This window comes from Solea solea, chromosome 16 (assembly GCF_958295425.1).
Source record: "Solea solea chromosome 16, fSolSol10.1, whole genome shotgun sequence".
NCBI lineage: Eukaryota > Metazoa > Chordata > Actinopteri > Pleuronectiformes > Soleidae > Solea > Solea solea.
In genome coordinates, this window is record NC_081149.1 from 19,482,672 (window position 1) to 19,499,450 (window position 16,779).

Below are 16,779 nucleotides of genomic sequence, written 5' to 3' on the forward strand. Positions count from 1 at the left end.
ATGCCGGACGCTTGTTTCCATGGTAACGGGCATTTAAAGCTACACTGATGCGTCAATGTGGAGAGACCGGAGCTGCAGCTCTATCGTCAACATGCTCCGATATATGCATGAATACACACCTTCTGTAGTTTAGACAGAATGTATGTGCAGCCACACACTGATCCTTACACAACTACACACATACTTTGCGTAGGCCCTTAATACACACACACGTACACACACACACAGTATTGTTTGCGTCAGAGACAAACACACGTGCTTAAACAGCTGCTCACGTCATGTGTGCATCATTTTAATGGTTCCTGAGTTAGCGTGGGAGGCAGGTACCTTCAGAGCGCCGCTCTCCTCTTCAGTGTCTGAGGACGGCTGCATCGCGGCACGTGTTTCACTGTGGATGTTCCCACTGTTTGATCATAACACACACACACACACACACACACACACATGCATTTGTTTTACGGACACACACACAGGAACGCACATGGTTTGGTCAAAGCAACGCTGGCAAACACTGAAGTCCTTAACATGAAGGCATTTTAGTGTAAACTATTGAGGCTGAAGATCATTTCCAGGTAGTTTGTCCCAGATTAAAACAAACAGTAGATTATTTATTAGCTTGTCACGTTTGGATCATTTGGACTACAGTGTCATGTGGTTGTCAAAAAAAAGAACGTACTCGGATAGTAACACAGAGTGGATTAGATACGCGTTTGCAATAGTATTGATATCAACAGTGCAGTAGACAGTGTTATTGTACACGATAATTGGCAATTAACCTACCTATTTAATACAGCTCTTTAATTACAATTAAGTGAATGTAGTTTTGGACTAGGTGTGTTTTTTTTTTGTTCTTAAAATAAAAAACAAACATTTACATTTACGTACATCAGTGTTACACCTATGATACATTCTCCAAATTAAGGCTGCTCGATTATGGAGAAAAATGATCATCACGTTTACTTGAAATCGTGTTTATTTCAAATGATGACTCATTGACTTGAACTTGAAACAAATTAAATTTATTGCACTTCAAGAAAAGTGACTTTTAAACATGAGATTTTGAATTTATCTGAAAATAGCTATATATGATTGTATATTGTATACATTTTTACTCGTGCTGCATGTTTGACCCAGGGACTAAATGTCTGTGTTCTATTTTTGGCGCCAGATCATGAGCGGGCCATTAAAAGTGTTATTTTCAGAATAAAAGCCCCCATTTAGTTCGATGGCTTTTTGTAATCCAACAGCCTGCAACACACCTGTCAATGAAAGACACTGTGTCCATTGCAATTGCAGCCAGTCTATGAATTACAGAATGAAATCGATATCATTTTTACGCACAAAATGTTGCCGTTCATGTGAAACGGTGTTAAACTGATACATGCGGCAAAAAGCCGTCCCACTCTGATCATTTACAACTGACGACATTTGTTTCAACAGTGACACAAACCACAACTGTAGCCAGTGTTTGAATAATGTTCTGACCATACTGGCTTCTGGTGGGTGACACTGACCCTGCCTAAAATCAGGCAAAAGTTTTGATGTTGTTTTTTTTTTTTAATGAAAACTGGCAGTTTGATGCCTTCACACTCTTCAGTGTTCTTGTCTTTGTCGTTGCATAAATTGAGCTTCGGGCCAGATGGTGTCCTTCCTTTTCTGTTTTTAATTTATAGATATTGTATTTACATAGAGTCACACTGCCACCATATGGGATGAGGGTCACACACACACACACACGCACTCTCTTTCTCTCTCTTTCTTACCTTCTCAACTTATACCCATCAGCATAAACAGTATCTATTAAAATTGTAATGCTTAAAGTATTACAGTTCACATGCTTGATCTGTGACTGCCCTCCATTCAAACACACTTTTACACAGTCACACACATATAATTATATATAAAATTATAATTTATTTTTTTTTGTCCATCTGTGCTGCTCTCCCTGAAGAATCCCCACCCCATATTAACATACCTGAATATTTATAAAGACATAAACAGCAAAGCTGCTAAGTTTCCGATCTCATGAGGAAGGCGGTGGATATAAGGTCACACGGCGAATAATGAATTTGACGTTTTCCATTTACATCATTAAAGCACAAGACCCTCGACGGCCAATTCATCAGAAGAAGAGGAGACCTAATAAAGTGGCAGCAGTGACACCAGGTGTGGTCTGAGGTGTGGTCTCTGGAAATCAAAATCATTTCTAACCACTCTGTCGTTTCGCTCTCCTCTGAGTTCTGGCAGTAGATCGTCAGTTTTTGAAAAAAGCCACGTTCAACGTCCTCTTTCTCCACAACTCTGATGCTCAGCTAAAAGTGAGCTGCAATCGCTGCATCGGAACAAGTAAGAGGATGTAGGCTATTAGCTCTTGCTCATTGCTCACAGAAATTTGACAGCACATGTTGCTGTTCTTCAGAAATACAGTACAATCTATCAGCTGGAAATGAAGCCCACGGCAGTTCTGGTTCAACAGTGATCTATTTTGCCGTGCCTGAGGAATGATATATTTATAATACATCCATAATCATTAAAACTCAACTGTAGCACTTGAGCGGCCGCACATTTTCCCACTCGCTCGTTTCACTTCCCTGTGTTTTATGGAAATTAACAAAGGGAATGTCATTAAAGGCTTAAACATGAAATACAATTGGATGAAAAGTTCCTTTGTTGAGGTCCCAGAACTTAATTAGCCTCGCCGATTCTACAAACACACCATGTTAGCCATACAATGGAAAGCTCAGCTGTTCTTTCCTCCCACATTCTCCTTTTTTTTTTTTTTTTTTTTTTTAAAGATAAAAAGTTAAAAGTGCTTTTATTTAGTTTTAGAGTGATGGGATGAAGAAATGCTGTCAGTCCACTTTATATATCTGTGCTGATTATTCACAGAGGGAAACTGGAAATGAGTTTCCTGTCGCTAGGAAACCTTATAGAGAAGTGTTGGCTGTTAGTGTTACCCACTGAAGACGCCTAAAGATATAGATTGCAACATTTCTGCATTCAAATATCTCGGGCTACAATGATTAATCAATTATTAATCGCTTAATAACTGAAACTGAAAACTACTTTTAGGTTTGACAACATCCAGGGAAATCTCCTCACTGTGTCATCACATACTGTATCTTTAATGGTACTTGAAACATGTGACTCGTGAGTTTTTTGAGGTGGTGTTGATTTCTATTTTCACACACGTTCACGCTCGACAAGAAGCGCAGTTCTATTTCCACTCTCCAAATGTGGAACTTTTGCTTCTGAGGTTACATTTACACACATCACTGGCACCTTCAAGTGACAGTCGCTCAAATCATCTCTCCATACATATTTCATTGTGGAGAGGAGGAAGAACCGCTGTGCCCTGGTCATCACTTTGCCTGCTTTTACTTTCATGAGATGGCCTATGAGCTGAGACTTAACCCACATTTGGTGAGCTGTTTCTATACCTGCAGAAAGAAGAGGAGAGGAGAAATAGATAATAAAAAAGGGGGGAAATGAAGGAATCAATAGGAGACCAAAGTAATGAAAGGTGCATGTGGGCTTGCTTTCTTTGTGTGTGTGTGTGTGTGCAGGTGTGATTACAAGCAGTTGTGTTCCAAGACTTCACAGTAAAACCAAATAGGACTCTGGATGTGTGAACTGCTGCCACTCTCTTTTTCTTAGTCCTTCTCTTGTCCTGCATTCCCACAAACCTTGTCCTCCCCCCCTCCCTTTTTTCAAATCCCTCTCCCTTCATCAATCCTCCTTCTTTGATATTCATCCGATCCAAAACGGTGAGTAAGATCCTGGAAGCAAACCCCTTAAATCCCTTTTGCTCTTTTCATTCTGACTTTTATTTCTCCCCGGTGTTGGTGAAGGACAAAAACATGCCGAACTATAAAAAATATGTCCACTCCCCTTCTATTATTCTTTATTTTTCGTCACTTTTAGTTCCTTTCATACTGGGGGAAAACCCGCTAACACTTGGGTTTTATGTGTAAATGTAGGGGAATATTTGGCTTTAATTCTAAGAATTAACATTTTTGGCTTTTGCTCAAGAATGAGTTACTTATTTGAGAAAATCTAATTGAATAATAAAAATGTTTTAATGATTAAAATTTGTATCAAAAAAACACATCTTTGTCTTCTCTCGTTGCTCCAGTGTGCTGAAGATATAAGATGTTTGAATATCCATTCATTTATCTTCCTCGTATCGCCCTCTGACCCCTCCTCTCTGTCTGTCTGTCTGTCTGTCTGTCTCTCTCCAGGTGATGCTGGCTGAACGTAAAGGCACAGAGGAGCTGTACGCAATAAAGATCCTAAAGAAGGACGTGGTGATCCAGGACGATGACGTGGAGTGCACCATGGTGGAGAAGAGAGTGTTAGCGTTGTCTGGAAAGCCCCCGTTCTTAACGCAGCTGCAGTCCACCTTCCAGACCATGGTAAGCCTGACAAAACAACCTTCATATTGTAATATACTGTAATTGCATCATTCCTTCTTTGAAGTCAGAGTATATCAAGTATGTTTTGTATTAAGCTCACGTAAACCTATTTATGCCAAGGTGAGGTTTTGATCCACATGCCTGGTTCTCATGTCCACCTTAATCATGGCGGGTTTAATGTGTCTTTTTGACGTTGATAAACAGAGATGTGGATATGTGAGAAATTGTCCAAACAAAATAATTAGATACCAATCTCCTCTTCAAAAAAATACCGCAGTTGGAAGAAGGTTTATTGTTTATTACCTAAGCATGAGCCCATTAGAGTGTTTCAGGCTTTCTGTTTTACACATTTTATCCATTGTCTGCTTATTAATATTAAATCTGCACATATAGTGTCATAATGTATTTAAGTGTCAAGAAAAAGTTTCACAACAATTTCATAATTAGGGGCCACACGGTTGGTTTAGTGGTTCGCGCTCTTGTCTTTGCAGCAAGAAGACCCGGGGTTCAAGCCCTGGTTGGAACAAGAGTTTGCATGTTCTCTCCGTGTGTGTGTGTGTGTGTGTGTGTGTGTGTGTGTGTGTGTGGGTTTTCGGTGGGTTCTCCTCCCACAGTCCAAAAACATGCACAATGGGGATTAAGTAAAATTGGACACTCTAAATTGACTGTAGGTGTGAGAGTGAATGGTTGAATGGTTGCCTGTCTAACTGAGCTGCATCAGTGCTTTTTGCTTGCTGTATTACAGTGACACCCGTCATCAGCTCCTCACACTCACACACGCAGGTTACCTTTGATCAGACGTGGACCACAGTCTCCTGCTGAAGGCCTCAGTGACACTGTTGTGGAGCGCTGCGGTCGTAACAGCAGCCGCCCTCTGCCTGCCTGCCTGCCTGCCGTCACCAGCTCACAGCCAGGAGACACGGGCTGATCCGTGCTCGTCCTCTGACACAATAATCCATACAAGCCGAGGAGTGAATACCGTGTAGCTCACTGGTTTCATGCAGTGACTTCACGGCACGTCCACGTGTTACATAAAACACACGCTCGCACGCTTTAATGTTTTCATTTATTTGGGTGCATCAGTTGGACAATGTCTGACCAGAGCAAGGCTTTTGTATTTATGGGATATTATAATATATACTGTATTTTATTCACACATACAAAACACATGGAGCGCAAAACGTACACAAACAGCTGCTGGTATGCAGGCAAGCATGCTGACACACACACACACACACAGGGTTCCAAACCAAACCCCTCGCTCTCTCACATACTGCACCTTATTGGCAATCTTCTGTACATAATGGAGAAGAATTGGCTCTTAAATTGATGGTGCTGTGTTCCCTCAGTTGAAGAGTGATTGGATGCACTGACGACGACCCAGTCACCTCTTTCTCACTGTCCTCTCCCTCTATTATCTTTTAAACCCCCCCGCATTTTTATTTCCGATGTCACTTTGACCCTCTTCTCATCATTTGTGCTTTAATCTTCCCTCGTGTGACTCATCACTCCCAATCGCCCGACAGTAGTGTATCACAACTCTCTCTGACCTCTCGCCCCCTTTTATGAATGTGTGCTTTGTTTGAGGTTTCTCTCACTTACCGCTCTCCCTCTCTCTCCCCCTCTCTCTCTCTCTCTCTCCCTCTCTGTAGGACCGTTTGTATTTTGTCATGGAGTACATAAACGGCGGAGATCTCATGTATCAGATTCAGCAGGTCGGCAAGTTCAAAGAGCCGCACGCTGTGTGAGTACACGCACTCACGCACGCAAAAATACCCTCTCTTTCTTTTCTTTTTCTTTCTTTGTAACGCCATCATAACTTCAAATCTTTAATCCACTGCTTTTACATGTTTTACAGTTCAGTAAATCTCGCTTAATCATATTGAGCAAGCCATCAGCAATTTGACTGGCTCAGGTGATGAACGAGCGATGCAATCAGAGCCGGGGGATGAAATACGGCACATGTTGCTCGCCTCAGTGCGCGTGAGCGTGATCCCCGGCAGCTCCCGAGTGTCTGTGGTAGAATACCTCCGTAATGCACCAATATAATGTGAGGCTGGTTGTTGAGATCACTGGCATCAAGACAAACCACTGGGCTGACATGTTTGACACGCAGGCTGTCAGGGAAGTGAGAGCCGTGGAGGACTTTGCCCTTCATCTGCTTTACAGGGAATTAGATTTTCTTCCATCTGGCAGAAGGTTTAGACTGCTAAAGGGCAAGTGAAACAGGGTGAGCAAGACTTTTAGCAAAGTTTGCTCGGGGTGTTCATTTTAATGAAGTGAAATAATATTGTGCTGTATGAATGGTGAAGATGATGATGATGATGATGATGATGCATTGAACAAATGGCTTACTCTCCAGTCACTTCTTCTGCTTGTTCACGCAAATATCAAATCAGCATCACGTCACAGCGACTCGATGCGTTCAGACATGAAGGCGTGGTCGAGATGACCTGCTCAAGTTCAAACTGAGCGTTAGATTCAACAAGGGAACTTTTGTTCTCTCAAGCCGCAATTTAATTCTTCTATGTTCTATTCCAGTTAACAAATATGATATGCAGTGCATACTATTGGACACACTTCATAGATTTAAGTTCTCATCCTTGCATTAGAGTCGAAATGTTAATATTTTGATCTCCCATTACGTTTTGAGTCTAAAATGCAAGTATTGAGCCATAGTTTGACTTTTCTAAAATGATATCGCAAATCAAACTCTGAAACATCCGCCAGAAAAATCACAATTAGATGGTTTTTTTTACCAAATTGCCTAGGCTTAATGCACAACATGTCAAACCTGACACATGTGTAAAACATCTGGAGTGATTTTCCTGCCCCAGTGACGCTCCTCTGGTCATCGTCGTGGTCGCAGATTAAACCTCCAGCTCACTTTGAAGAAACCTCTGTATATTCTGCACCACAGCTTCTCGACGCCTCTCCACATCTTGTCTGTGAACTTTAAAAAACCCACACACACACACACACACACACACACACAAACATAGCTAACTGTGTGGTCAATGTATCCAGACTCCTGTTGATCTTATCAGCTGCTCTCTGATTAGACTCTTGAAGAGACAGCATTGACCTTTATGCTGACACACACACACACACACACGCACAAATTATCCCTCTGTCTTTAATGCTGTTGTGTGTGTGTGTGTGTAGGTTCTACGCTGCAGAGATAGCTATTGGTCTGTTCTTCCTTCATCTAAAGGGAATCATCTACAGGTAAACTTACCAAACCTCACTGAATGAACATCATGTACATCAAACTACAGGGTACCTCGCGATACGATAGACGACACATGGTCCACAACACCAATAATATTGCCATACAACAATTCTTTGATAATCACTATATTGCAAGACAGTCATATAGCGATACATAAAACTCTCGCTATTCACAACATAGAGACCAAAGTGCATAAAGTCTATGTATTTTTCCGTGGTCCATGTGAAGTAAATCCACCCGTGTCCATAAATACCCGATTTCTTTATTATGAAAAGGAAGCACAGGAATATAAATGATACATTTAGCCTTAGTATAAATTTATAAACAAAAAAAAGTTATTTATATTGTTGCAGTAGATGCACAATAATAACAGAAGGTTAATTCACATTATGAAATAACTACATTTTACTTTGGAGAATCTTTAAATCTTGTAATGATAATGTAATGTTCATATTATTGAATACTGTTATGTTGACATATTTAATTCCCTTTTTTATGTCAAGTTTGAAAAAATGGCACTAAAGTACTGTCCTGTATGTTTAAATGGTGTTCTCAAATTATGGTATTTCTGTTTTTCCTGGGTCAGTATAACATGAAAAGAAAGAAATTGAGTTCAATATTTTAGGAAATAGTGAACTTACACCAGATAATGATCCATCACATTAAATGCGTTTTTTTTCTCTCCCGTAGAGACCTGAAGCTGGACAATGTGATGCTGGACTGTGAGGGCCACATTAAGATCGCAGACTTTGGCATGTGTAAAGAAAACATAAATGACGGAGTCACCACCAAGACTTTCTGTGGGACACCAGACTACATAGCTCCTGAGGTGAAGTGTGTCTGTCTGTGTCAAACTCATTTTAGTTCAGGGGCCACATGCAGCACAATGTTTGGTAACTTTCCCCTTTGCTTTACATTCATTGAAGTAAAGAGACTTTATGGACACCCTGTATTATCAACAACCCAACATTTCTGGAGGAAAACTAAGTGCAATTTCAACAATACTATGCCTAAATGTACCAGTTACACATGTGCATTACAACTTACAGATGACAGTGGATCTATAACGGGACAAAACATTTAGTCACAGACGTGTTGGAACTGAAACATGTAGTATTAGATTCTAATCATAATGTGACATTTTCACAAATTCATCCCGCGGGCCGGATTGGACCCTCCGGTGGGCCAGTTCAGGCCCACATGCCGTACGTTAGACACCCCTGATTTAAGGGATTATATTAAGTGCAATATAATAAAGGGTCAACGATGTTCTAATGCCAACATAGACTATGGTTGGTAAGACTATTCTTTTGTTCTTCATGACATGTTCTGTGTTTTATGCTGGATTTCAGATCATAGCGTACCAACCTTACGGTAAATCTGTGGACTGGTGGGCCTTTGGAGTTCTGTTGTATGAGATGCTCGCTGGCCAGGTTGGTCTCTCTCTCTCTCTCTCTCTCTCTCTCTGTGTGACAGTGTTATTGTATGTGTGTTTATTAATAACCCACAGAGAAACAATGCTCTATTGTGAGTGAATGTTTGAGTCGAGTTTAAAAGTGAATATAAAAAAAAAAACTAACGCGTGATGATCGCCTTGACAATTTGACGTTTGTGTTATGAGAGGTTATAAATTATATCCCTTAATGAGTTTGATCCTCTCGTGACATTAGTAATTGTTAAATGTGGATGTGACATTTTCAAATTCCCCGGGTTATCTTGGTCGGAGTGGACGCTGTGCTTTTGTGAGTACAACAGGCCAGCGCTTATTTCTTTTTGTTCAAATGAGTTCACACACAAAAGAAAGCAGTGATTCAGCTGAAATATTCCTCCTCTCCTCTCCTCTCCTCTCCTCTCCTCTCCTCTCCTCTCCAGCCTCCATTTGACGGTGAAGACGAGGATGAGTTATTTCAGTCAATCATGGAGCATCACGTCTCCTACCCAAAGTCGATGTCCAAGGAGGCTGTCGCAATCTGTAAAGGGGTGAGTGTAAACAAAAACACACAGTTAAGACATGTCGGACAAACACACAGAGTCAGAAGCGACTGGAAGATTTTCCAGGCTTATTTTTGGATAACGACGACCAGGATGAATGAGAATCTACACAGACAGCACACACTGGGGCTATTAGAGCTGTGTAACGCGTGTGTGTGTGTGTGTGTGTGTGTGTGTACTGAACTGCTATAAACCGAGCAGGTCCTCTCTATCAAAACACCACCTTTTTGTCTCATCTCCTAACGCTACACTTCACTGGCCATAATAAACTAAACACACACACACACACACACGGATAAACACATTGGCCAGTGCATGGAATGTTAACATAGACGCTGAGTCTATTTATACACAGCACATTTCCTCTCTCTGACTCTATATATTCTATCCATAGTAAACATTGGCATTCAGACCATACTTGAGTAGCAGTCCTCTCCTTGACGTTCATCACACATGACACAGTTGATCTGTGAAAAATAAAAGCAAATAGTTTTGCTAATTTATATGGTGTGTCCAGTGAGACGGCTGTGGCCAGAGTTTTTTTTTTTTATTATTATTGTCAGGAAGGAGTTCTAAAAAGTCAGTGGCATAACACGGACTAAATGAAAGGGGAAAAAAAGTTCTGCTTTTTGAGCTCTACGAAATCTTATAAACAACATATTGTCATCGACATACATTGGAATCCTGAATTCAGACTCATATTTTCAGTGGATGAGCGTAGTCTGACTGTAAAAACTGCAAAGTGATGAATATTGTATGTCAGTCATACACACACACACATGCACATGCTGTGTAACGTCTTAGTGATGATTACCGGGTTGTAATGCTTCAGTACGACGGTGAATCGTCAGCGGAGCATGAAAATTGAACTCCCTCTGCGCTCCCACTGTGACCTGCCAGCGCTGCCCGAGTTAATGTGGCGCATGCGTGCGTGTGTGTGTGTGTGTGTGTGTGTGTGTGTGTGTGTGTGTGTGTTTGTTTGTGCGTGCACGTGTGGATTAAATGAAGCCTTCCTTTTAAATGCTACAAGAGATTTCCATTTTTCAGTTCGCTACAAGGAAGACATGTCAGTCTCTGTCGTGGTATTGAACTCAGGCCTATATTGTCTGCTGTCTAGCAATAAATTAAAAAAAAGATGGTGTCTGCTTTCATGAAAGTTTGGGTTTATTTAGCAAGAGTGGTTATCATGTTTTTCTAAAACTAAATTCAGATCTTCATTCAGAGGCCTATTTTGATCTGTAATAGAAACAGAAACGAGAGTCTCTCTGCATGCTTTTCCAAAATGACCTGTTCTGTATCTTTATCTTTAAGGATTCAAATCTGAGCTCAAGGAGGTGAAACAGTTTTAATTAAAGTAATAAAAGTAAAATGTCACAGCACTTCTTCCATGTTAACTTCACCTTTAACCATAAAATATTCTACTTAGGCTCCCATGCCCCGTGTTTTGACTTTGAAATGACTTAAGTTTTCATTAATTAACTGTTAATTATTATGATTAATAATAATAACTAATAATTATTAATACATTTATTTAGTATAGCACCTTTCACAGAAATAAAATTCACGACCTGCTTCACAACAATGGAACTTGAAGGGAGGAAAAAACAAGGCGGTAAAAACAACAACAAAAAAATAAATGGCATATTACGACATTGATCGTAAAATTAAAAAGACAAACATAGACACAGAAAATACACAATATAACCCCCCCTCTAAAAAGGCCTGTTAAAATGAGTGGGTCTTTAGTGTTTCATGTTTACTGAGGCCGCTGATCGTAATGAACAAATCATAAACCATAAAACTAAAATTGTGACGTCATTAAGACACAAACGTTTGCCAAATGGTTGCAAAACAATATATTGAAAAGACAGTGAAACTGAATTACACAAACTCGTGGTGTATTTGTATTGAAAACCCTGAGGAAAAGAATATGCATAGGTCAGTTTGGAGGATAAAGTAGTAGAAGATGAGTGAGTGAGGAGAAGAAAATCCCAAGTATGGATACTCTTGAAACACAATAAATCAGAACCACAATACAAATTCAATCAGGGCCCAAAGTATCGTGATAAAAGCATATCGTCTCAGCCCCAGTGCCTGATTACACGCTCCTGTTTGAGCATCCAGTGTGTGTGTGTGTGTGTGTGTGTGTGTGTGTTTGACCCATGGAGAATGTTATTATAGTTATAATGTAATGAGTTCTGACTGCTGCTCCTGGGGGAGGAACACCGCACCTACACACTCACACTGATGTCACCAGCCTTGATGCTGCTCTGTGTGTGGACAGAAATCATAAGCGGACCTTAATTATGCCTGTGGAAAAAAAACTGTTATCTTTTAAAGAAGAAAACAGTTATTCATTTGTCTGCAGGCGGTGACTCGGTGGCTCATGTTTGGCCTTGAGGGAGAGTCATCTCACGTCATAGATAGTAGGATGGATGGATGGATGGATGGATGGATGGGTAGAAGGAAGGAAGGGAATAAAAATGTTGGAGGTGAAGAAGTAATAACAGCAGTGACGATGTGTATTTATAAACTGAGGTAAATGAAAGGCAGAACCATGGGTGGGAACGCTGAGGGGAAAGAGACAGGAATGAATGAGATGAAAATTTAATGATTCCAGAGGGGTGAGTTGGGCCATTGCAGCAGCAGCAGCAGCAGCTGTAACAGCTGACTGATGGCTCCTGTGCACACATTAGGCAAACATCTTTAATCAGTCCAAAAAAAAAGAGTTGGTTCGTGCACATGCAGTCAAACATATACAGCAAAGGTATCAAAGTCTCCAGGTGCAAGACGAGGCAGGTCATACAGCGAAGTCAACTGCTGACAAACAGACGAGACAAACTGTCCCAAACAAGAAAGAGCATGTAAGGGAGGGAGGGGCATGTAATCAAGGGGGAAAACACAGGAAGTGATCTGAAACGAGGGAGAATATCGGTTACCAAAATAAAACAGGAAATTAACAAAAGTTACTTACAGATGTTGCAGCAGCAGCAGCAGCACGACGGGGTGTAACTCAGATGCAGACTGTCCTGTCTGATGTAATAATTAAAGGCATTTTGTCTGCTGTCAATGAGAAAAGCTATATTTTCACCTTGTTTGTCATTGTTTTGTGTGTAAATGTAGGGATGGAACGATGCCACTTTTTGTCAGATACTGATATCACAAACTGGAGTATCTACCGATATTAGTCCGATACGGTCATTTTAGACCATTTATGAACTATGAAGCTGTTAACTACACATTTTGTGCTGAGTCATTTCAAAGACAAGCATGCGATATATAGGAGTTTTGGAATGTATCAGATTGTCCGAGATTAGATTTAGATTTAGATACTGATTCTGACCGATACCGATTCCCAGCCCTATGAAATTGTGGTGCAGTGGAGCTCACAGGTGAACATACAGTGCATCCTAACAATATACTCATAGGCTTTCTGGTGAAAGGGAAGAAAAAGGGAAAGAAAAGAAAACGGAGGAAGGAAATAACTCTGATCTTGTGTCCTGTGCTTGTCCAGCTGATGACGAAACATCCAGCGAAGCGTCTGGGCTGTGGTCCAGAGGGCGAGAGAGACATCAGAGAGCACAGCTTCTTCCGCTACATGGACTGGGAGAAACTGGAGAACAAGGAGGTTCAGCCACCGTTCAAACCCAGAGCTGTAAGTTTGACCACACCTGACCTGACCTGACCCTAAAAACAGATTTCTCTCTGTGGGTAAATGTCTGGGGAAGATCTCGCTCAGGGGCGACGTTTCCTTGCGGCCGCAGAACCGGTTTCACTCTTTTCTTTGACTCGTAACCGTTTTACTTTGGCTCCTGTCTCTGTTACCGTCGTCATCCCTCCACTTTCCATGTGACGCCTCTGTCCCCTCCGTCAGTGCACGCAGGTAAGTCAGGACGTGACAGCGGTGATGAATGAGTGGTGGACGAAGCAGGAGTGGCTTTAACACATTTGTGTGTTTTTTTTTATTTTGCTGTCAAAGGGAATTTAATCATAATTTAAGGCCGTAAATATGCACAGTCACAGAGCCTTAGGCCAAACTGCTGCTTTTAAGAGTTTGTAAGCTGTTTCATGCTTCAGTCTTAGTCTGGAGGGTTTGTGTGTGTGTGTGTGTGTGTGTGTGTTTGAGGTCACGTTAAGGACCTGGCTGAGTTTCAACTGCGAGTGTTTTGTGTTTTTCTTTCCTGCAGAGTCCGCTCTGACTACTAACACATGTCGTCTGATCTCTTGTTATCTTCTCACCTTCTGTATCTGTTTGATCTCATCTTCTGTCTTCCACCTCTCTGCCCTGTCACTTGCGATTATTCTCTCACTCGTGCTGTCTTTCCTCCCTTTGAGGGGGAAGAGGAGTAACCAGTTAGATACTTTTTGGGAAGCTCCACCATTGTTTTCTTTAACCCTGCATGAAAGTTTTGGGGGTTTGAAGGTTGCTCTTTGATCTTTTTTTTGGGTGCGATGACTTCAGACTTATTTGAGCAATCGTGTGTGATGTTCTATTTCTAAAAACTTGTGGTGGTGTGTTTTGTTCGGGTAATACTTTATGAAGAATGCTTGAGCGGTTGGAGTGACGGCCTCACTTTTATCAGAAGTTAGTCTCCAAATTGTGTGTAATTCTGATCCGTTTGTGCTTTCTAATGCTGTGAAAGCCCTCGATGAGATGTTGACCGTGTGCTTGACTGACTGACCAACTAACACGCTGACAGACTGGCTGTTTTATTCATACATTCACATGTTTATGAGTTTTCAGAGTCTTCACCTGCTTGCTTCTCTCAGCAGTCTCTTGTCCGTCTATTCGCCGTCTTCCGTTCATTCCACGATCGATCAGTCTATCTGTTCACATCCGTCCGTCCATCCACAAGTTTCTATATGTCCTCTCTGTGTCCACGGTGTTCTCCTGTTCGTTCATGTTGATTCGCATGCCGTCTCAAATGAAACCTGACTGGAGTGCACAACAGCAAACAGCACTGAAAGTTATCACCCCAATGATTCTCGGCTAAATATCTCTAATTGCAATTATCATGCGTTTTGATTTGCAGTGTCATTTTTGGGTCAATCTTCAGTTCAGTATTAACTGTGATATATATTTTAAACCCCCTTACACCTAACCCTCTAAATGTCCACCTGGACTTTGTTTAATTTAACAATAAAAAGACCGGAGAGTGTGTGATTAAGTGCTTTTGCCCATTTTTCCAGAATAACTTCCAATATGTGGCAGTTATTTGCAACGTCCTGCATGTTAAAATACCGTTTCAACAATTTAAAATGAAGAGTTTATTTAGAAAAACACCGCAGTTGTAAATGAACAACAGATTTTGTGTGTTAAAATTTGAAAATTGAACAGTATAAAGCATATTTACAATAACACAATGTGCAAAAACAGGCCAAAGTTGGAACTTTGTACAGGTGTTTTTCCCACTCTCTCCTCTCTGGCAACAACAACGCTGATTCTCCAGCTTCCTGAAACAGCATGAGGGAAATGACCCTAATAACCACATGTCTGATTTGACGGGCAACTTCTTCTCAGCTTTCTGAAACCGTTGGGATTTCTCCGACAGCACGAACCGTCGCGTAACTACGGTGATGCAAAGTGCGCTTTGGGTTAAATCAAGATGGATGTATGACCAAATGAGATACCAACAAAATGATAAAGTTATACTGAAATGCAATAATAGTCATTAGTGCAAGTAGTAATTTTGGCACAGAACAATCAAAAACAACAATTAAACAGAAGCATTTTCACCTTTGCTTAAGTGCATAGATTAACATTTAGATTTCTCTATGATCACTCTTGGCCAAATGGGTGAATCCTGAAATGATGCTTTTAAACTTGGTGTCACTCATCTAATTCCCCTGTTTAGTACAATTTACCCATCTGCTCCCCGAACATGTGAAAACAAATGCCGTATTTCACATTTCACATATTATCCCCCCAAACTCTAAACAGTCGGCTTGAAGTTCCAGAGATTTAATGAGTTTGTATAGTTTTCCTCTGGGGGGGATGTTGTCATAGGACATTGAATCCTTGTTGTGTTAATTAAAGCTCAGCACAGTGATGTAGACGAGGAGGGGAAAAGAGGAATCGGATGGTTTAAAGTTCCAAAGAGGCTGAGTGGTTTTTTAAGTTAATAAATTAGATGGACACATGTCTCTGGGGGATACAAGCACTTTCTGGCGTCCCAGTGGTCAGAAAGCGGACAGAAATGAGTGATGGCTTTTATTTCCTAAATTGCTTCTTGTGGTAACAAATTATGCCTAAAGTTAATAGTAAAGTAGTCACGTTTTTTACAGTTTTAATCAATAGTGGCTTTGATCTTGTATTACTGTTACATGAGTATTGTAAATAGAAGAAATAGTTTAAGTATGTTAATTAGTAGCTACACTATTAGGGCTAAATGATTTGGATAAAACATCACATTTATTTTAGTTTGTGATTTAGGTTTTTGAAGTTGAACTTCACTTAAAACAAAATTAAGCTACATAATGCTCTATTGCTAGTATTGTTTTCCAACATTTAATAATTATTCACCAGATTTCATCTGTGTTTGTTAAACTTTAAACTAACGATGTCCTCAAATTAATTTAGATAACAATTAATTTGTTCACATTTTGATTTAAAAACAATTAACTGTTCAGCCCTATACCAAATACCTTATTATTAATAATAATAACAATAATAATAATAATAATAATAATAATAATAATGATATTTAAAAGGCTTTTTGAATTGTTCCCACTTCTCAGTTTGGGCACGGATTGTGTGAATGGTTCTAATGACATCGCAGCGAGTCTCCTCAGCTGCAGCATATAATTAACCCACAATTACGCCGCTATCATCATCCCGTGGCTCTGAGCCTTTTCTTTTGAAACTATTTAGAAAAGCACCAAAAATACTAAGAGGAAATGCCGATGAGAGGCAACTTCTACCTCTGTACTGACAGCCACGTCGCCATCGAAGAGTAAATGGGTCGATGAACATGAAGTCATCTGCTGTAGTGCACGGCCACAGGACATTTGAGACCTCAGTAGTCTTGTTCTTTTTAAAGATGGAGTTGAATATGTTTCAAATATTTGAAAAGAGTGCTTGATTTATCATCTCCAACGTGGAGATCTGAATCGTGCACACCTCAAGTACCGGCACTGATA

General features: G+C 40.5%; 1 protein-coding gene across 2 annotated transcripts in view; it reads left to right on the top strand.

The window, feature by feature from the left end:
- Positions 1-16,779, top strand: part of LOC131475045 (protein kinase C beta type-like) — an 85,381-nt gene that overhangs the window by 53,651 nt on the left and 14,951 nt on the right. For both annotated transcript variants that reach the window (XM_058652857.1, XM_058652856.1), the window contains exons 10-16: positions 4,242-4,415; positions 6,068-6,159; positions 7,581-7,643; positions 8,338-8,476; positions 9,000-9,080; positions 9,520-9,627; positions 13,154-13,294. In XM_058652857.1, coding sequence (XP_058508840.1) covers positions 4,242-4,415; positions 6,068-6,159; positions 7,581-7,643; positions 8,338-8,476; positions 9,000-9,080; positions 9,520-9,627; positions 13,154-13,294 — 798 coding nt within the window. The remainder of the gene's footprint in view (positions 1-4,241; positions 4,416-6,067; positions 6,160-7,580; positions 7,644-8,337; positions 8,477-8,999; positions 9,081-9,519; positions 9,628-13,153; positions 13,295-16,779) is intronic.